The following is a 6,000-nucleotide window of genomic DNA, read 5'->3' on the forward strand; positions in this document are numbered from 1 at the left end:
CTTCTAGGTGACTAATCTGACCTGGAAATTAATGCAGATTTTATCATTTTCCACCGAAGACAGAAAAAAACAAAAAAACTTTAGTTGGTTTGTTATCTAGTGTGAAAGGTGCATTACACAGCAAGATTGATACTACATTTCTTGTAGGAATTTTGTAAGTTTTAGATACAGTCAGGCTAGCTGTTTCCCCTGCTTACAGTCTTTGTGCTAAGCTAAGCTATATCCAATAGTGTCTTTTGTGTCTCTTTAGTGTCTGATTTACCTCAAATCTGAGCATTGTAAATGAATACAGTCAAATGAGCCTTTATGCTCAACTATACTAGGGTTAGTACAGGGATGAATGGTCGAAATCCTAACTCCAGATTGTAACCAATTTGTTTTTGTCCCTTCACTTTGGAGGTCAGGATATCTTCATGACGGAAGAGCAGAAGAAATACTACAATGCCATGAAAAAACTGGGGTCAAAGAAACCACAGAAACCAATACCCAGGCCTCAGGTTAATATTATTTTGCTTCCTTCATCTTCAACATCAATGAAATTGTAATTATAATTGTAATTGTATTCAAAATTACTCATAATATCCCTCTTTTGCTTCCTTCCTTTCTCTTCAGAACAAGATCCAGGGCATGGTGTTTGACTTTGTGACACAGCAGGTGTTCGACATCTCCATCATGATCCTCATCTGCCTTAACATGGTCACCATGATGGTGGAGACAGATGATCAGTCAAAGGAGACAGAGGAAGTGCTTTACTGGGTCAACTTTGTCTTCATTGTGGTCTTCACTGGGGAGTTTTTATTGAAGCTGTTTTCGCTGCGTCACTACTACTTCACTAACGGCTGGAACATCTTTGATGTGGTTGTGGTCATCCTTTCAATTGTGGGCAAGTATTCAAAAGGGTTTTTCATGCATGAGGAAAAGAATGTTAAGACCAAAAAACTGTAAAACCAATACATTAAATGAGCCAGTGAAGAAAAGGAGTGGAAGAAAATATTTGAGTTTTTCTAATGAACTAATTGGAGGTAAAAGAATGAAATGTTGCTATTTCTTTTCCAAATGGAGTTGAGTTTAAGGGGGAAGTGTTTTTTTTACACATTAAAATTACTAAACAGACAGTATTATTTATGGATGTCTAATTTTCACCGAAAAAATACTGCCTATCCACCTTATTCCTAGCCTCCATGATACCTTACGCAAATTATAGGTGCGTGCAACCCGTCACCTGAAATAGAGTTTTCCATGGCAACAGGCCTCTAATCATCTTACTTACAGTGATTTGTATCAGTTCCGTTCCGTTTTTTTCTTTTCCGCTTTTTCCGTGAGGGTCGCGGAGATGTTTTATCTCCCCTTTTTTTTTTCAGGGGAGGTTACTGGGGCCAAATCCAGTGATTGGTATCCATCATTTAAAAAAGTTCTAAGTTGGCCACTTTATCGAATGAATACTACTAACACTATTATGTTGCTGCGCCCACTTAAGTAACACTTGCAAAGCCTTAAAAGTGCTGCCAACACATCAGTGATTTGTTGTTACTTACGCTAGTTCCACTGAGCACCAGCAGTATCAACCATAATCAATTCCTTTGTAGCCTTCTTGACTTGTTCCTCAACTTGCACAAAACTATGAATTAGAACTGACCCCGAGTGCTTTGCAGCTTCTACCATTGCCGTTACTTTTGGACAGCCCGACTATGATTGTGTTGTGATTGTGTTCTTACTTGTTGTCATGAATGTGTATTGTGTATCTAGTCAGTGGACGGTGTTTCAATAATAAAATATTCTATATTTTAACATATTTTGTGTCTCTTTTTGCTCCCTTTAGGAATGTTTCTGGCTGACTTGATTGAGAAGTACTTTGTGTCACCAACACTCTTCAGGGTGATTCGTCTGGCTCGTATCGGCAGGATTCTACGTCTTATCAAGGGCGCCAAAGGAATCAGAACTCTGCTGTTTGCCCTCATGATGTCACTTCCTGCCTTGTTCAATATCGGTCTCCTACTTTTCCTGGTTATGTTCATTTTCTCCATCTTTGGCATGTCCAACTTTGGCTATGTGAAACACGGGGCTGGAATCGATGACATGTACAACTTTGAGACCTTCGGCAACAGTATGATCATCCTGTTTATGATCACCACGTCAGCTGGCTGGGACGGCCTGCTACTGCCCATTCTTAACTACCCTCCTGACTGTGACCCCTATTTGGAGAATGCTGGCACCCCCGCCACAGGAGACTGTGGCAACCCATCTGTAGGCATCTTCTTCTTTGTGATGTACATCATCATTTCTTTCCTCATTGTGGTCAACATGTACATCGCCATCATCCTGGAGAACTTCAGCGTGGCCACAGAGGAGAGTGCCGACCCGCTCAGTGAGGACGACTTTGAGACCTTTTATGAGATTTGGGAGAAGTTTGACCCGGATGCCTCCCAGTTCATCACCTATGCCAAGCTTTCTGACTTTGCTGATGCACTTGAACACCCACTCCGAGTACCCAAGCCCAACACCATTGAACTTATCGCCATGGACATGCCTATGGTGAGTGGCGACCGCATCCACTGCCTGGACATCCTGTTTGCCTTCACTAAGCGTGTGCTGGGTGACAGTGGCGAGTTGGACATGTTGAGGCAACAAATGGAGGAGCGTTTTGTGGCAGCCAATCCCTCCAAGGTCTCTTACGAGCCAATCACCACCACTCTGAGGCGCAAGCAGGAGGATGTGTCAGCCAGAATCATTCAAAGGGCCTACCGCTCCTACCTGGCGAGGCGGGGTTTTGTCTGTAAGCGCAAACCAGCCGATAACAAAGTGGAGAATGGCGGGAACAATCAGGACCAGGAAAAGAAGGAGGGTACTCCCTCAACTGCCTCCCTGCCCTCTTATGACAGTGTAACCAAACCTGACAAGGAGAAACAGGATGACAACAATGAGGGCAAGGGAGGGAAGAAAGAGAAAGGAAGAAACCAAAAAGACATCAGGGAATCTAAATGTTAGAGCGTTGGAATAATAATCACAGTAATAACAGTAAAAAATATAATAATGTAACTTCAAGCAAAGCGAGAGGAAACTCACCCACACAGATGTACAGATTATTTCATTTGCAAGTCAGAAAAAAATAATAATATTCAATAATTTTGTTTACAGACTTCATTCTTATATTGATGCAGAAGGAAGCAGCTTGGTCTGTTACAGCTTGAAGACTCTTGAACTTCAGTCAAACCAAACATAATCAGCATACTGTGTGACATTGTTGTATCTAGACTACTGATCTTAACAAAAGGGAATGAAAAACAGACAAGGAAATGTCTGTGTCTGCCACTGGTCTACGGATAAGACATCTGACTCTACACCAAGAGGTAGAATGAAAAAAACACTAAAGGAATTCAGCCCCTGGATGCAAGTAATGGATTCCTATGGAAGAAAAAACAAGGATGCTGCTTGATGCTGAAGAATTGTCCTCTTAAAGGCAGTGGTTGTGTGTCATTTCGTACTGAATTGTATAGAGGAGCGAAATGAAACACTCACTCTATAAAAGCAAACAGAGGGATGACTGGTGAGTGAAAGACACAAATGACAGAGAGCGTTGGAAATACTTTTCTGTTTTATTAAAGCTAGAAAAATTGTTCATTTGAGCAGCAAAAATGCAAACAGACAAAAAAAGAACAATATTCAACATTTTGCCCATGTCACTTAACTCTTCTACTCATTTTATCTTTGTTATACCCACATCGAAAAACGCTTTTTTTACATGGGCTTTCACACCAATTGGTTAAGGGTCTGTTTATTATGGGGTCAACTCGGGCCAAGGGCTTACATTTACTCAGAAAGATTTCCAAACAAATACATAAATAATTGTGCTTGTTCAATGCATAGAAATGACTTGCATGATGGCATGTTTTGATCAGAAATCTTGCATGAATTATCATAGTCCACAAGACACTAATACTCAGACCACAACAGTGGCTCGACAGTAAGATCGAGACATTGTCGAAATTTGAAAGCTCAGAGTTCAGAGTAATTTGTTTAACAAAGATAAGTGATATGGGGGTTGGTCATCTAAAATGGATCCGAATTTGTGTGTCATTACTCAACACATTTCAACTGATGTTTAAATTGTTGCCTCTATAGACAGAAGAATGGAATATATCTTGGTAAATAATGTGAGGGGATGAGGTGGTGAAATCCAAACAATTATTTGCTGCTCTGGAGATTTTGAGTGTGCAAGATGTGGAGAACGGATGACTGTGCGTGTCATGGGACTGAAATGTTTGTTAATTTGGACTGTAATGTTTTCAAGGGCGCAACACTTTGAAACTAAAAAGCTTATGTTTATGATTTGTATGCACCTATGTAATGTTCCATACCATCTGCCTTTAGTTGTGTGTGAGCGGGCATTTTGGGAGTCCTACTGTCGATTCTAAGCGGTTTGTGGGGATTTCACGGGTACGGCAAACTCCTTTCTATTTCTGATGTTTCTCTACGAGTGGTTCAACCTTTCTGAAAGGGCTGAGAAAAGTTTTATTGTTCAGTTTACATCTTTTAATGTTGTGTAGCTCATTTGTATGTTTTTTTTTAATTATTGTTTTATTCCCTGATGTACTTTTCATGTTTTGGTAGGTAATGAGTCTTACTTTACACACTTTTATAAGCCACATCTAAGATGATGTCGAGGGAGATGGTCTTGTTCGGGAAACATGTTTGTTGGGTGTTAATAGTGTCCTGTTTTAATGAGAAACTGAAATGATGTTTGGGTGATGAGAACATTGTGGAGAAGCCAAAGAGATCTGCCTTGTTATCCCTTGTTGCCCTTTGTCCATGGAGTGGGATTGGGTGAAGTATGCCCTGCCCATTCAGTTTTTTCGCTGTCATTATTAGACAGAGAGACCCTAGAAATGTATGCAATGCTTGAATAATTCATCCCTTTTTCTCAGGAGATATTATAGATGTAATATTATGAGCTCTGCAACAAAATGCAAGTGAATGTGATGGGAGTATTTAATGAAATCATGTTTTACTCTTTTGTGTTTTATGCCATGTTGATGGACAATGATCTTGGCTGGCGGCCTTAATCCGGCAGCCGCCCGGTCAGTGGCCAGTTTGGCGCTTCCTGCTTTTGACGCTTAGAATTATAGGGCTAGAAGCATCTCAGTGAAACAGCAACATTTCGCTTGCTTGTAATGGCGGCGTTTCTATTGATAGCAGATTACATTTGTGGTTAAGTCATTATGGACAGTAGTCTGGTCTCAATTCATTTCAATAACATACATAATAATATGTTCACCCCGATAGCAATCACAGATACAGGAAACACTGTGAGGAGATGTCATGAGAGTGAATTGGGATATGTTGGTTTGAGCAGCACACTTAATTGTTTCCGAAGCAGCAGTGGCATGCTCAGTGGATAGGCCCCAGATTTCAGTATTTAACAACGACAAGTGCTCTGAGCCTCTCATTTACCATTTTTCTTCACATTGCTCTACTGCGTAACAAATACCAAATAACCAACAGAGCACTGGATGCATTCTTCTTATGGTACTGTGAGCCTAAGCGCCACACCACGGCTTTTGCACTCCCTGTTGTGCAGTGATGTCACTTCCTGTTTATGAATAACTCCCTCATCCGTTCTCAAGTTCTATGGTCCAGTTGCTGCATGAGATCTCCAAAATCAGTGTGGGTGTTAACTTGAACCAAATAAAAACTCTGAATGATAAGCATAAAAGCTACTGCCGTCCATTTTCTCCCAAGATCACCATGGATACACGGATGCGTATTTACAGAAAGAAATCTCGAAAAAATAAATAAAAAAAGACACACAAACATCCATTCGGTAAAAAAAAAAAAAAAATATTTATATATATATATATATATATATATATATATATATATATATATATATATATATATATATATATATATATATATATAATAATAACATAAACACAGTTCAGGCTATGTTCTATGCGGCACAAACTGCAAAAGCTAAGAATGGACTTTTTAAGAAACTATAAA

The 6,000-nt window shown here is 39.9% G+C and overlaps 1 protein-coding gene across 9 annotated transcripts in view; it reads left to right on the forward strand.

The window, feature by feature from the left end:
* scn8ab (sodium channel, voltage gated, type VIII, alpha subunit b) overlaps positions 1–5,710 on the forward strand; it is a 52,719-nt gene extending 47,009 nt beyond the window's left edge. For all 9 annotated transcript variants that reach the window (XM_030421557.1, XM_030421556.1, XM_030421555.1 and 6 more), the window contains exons 26-28: positions 393–497; positions 613–883; positions 1,820–5,710. In XM_030421557.1, coding sequence (XP_030277417.1) covers positions 393–497; positions 613–883; positions 1,820–2,985 — 1,542 coding nt within the window. In that variant the 3' untranslated portion in view covers positions 2,986–5,710. The remainder of the gene's footprint in view (positions 1–392; positions 498–612; positions 884–1,819) is intronic.
* The last annotated feature ends 290 nt before the right edge of the window (positions 5,711–6,000 follow it).

Source organism: Sparus aurata, chromosome 6 (genome assembly GCF_900880675.1).
Source record: "Sparus aurata chromosome 6, fSpaAur1.1, whole genome shotgun sequence".
Lineage (NCBI taxonomy): Eukaryota > Metazoa > Chordata > Actinopteri > Spariformes > Sparidae > Sparus > Sparus aurata.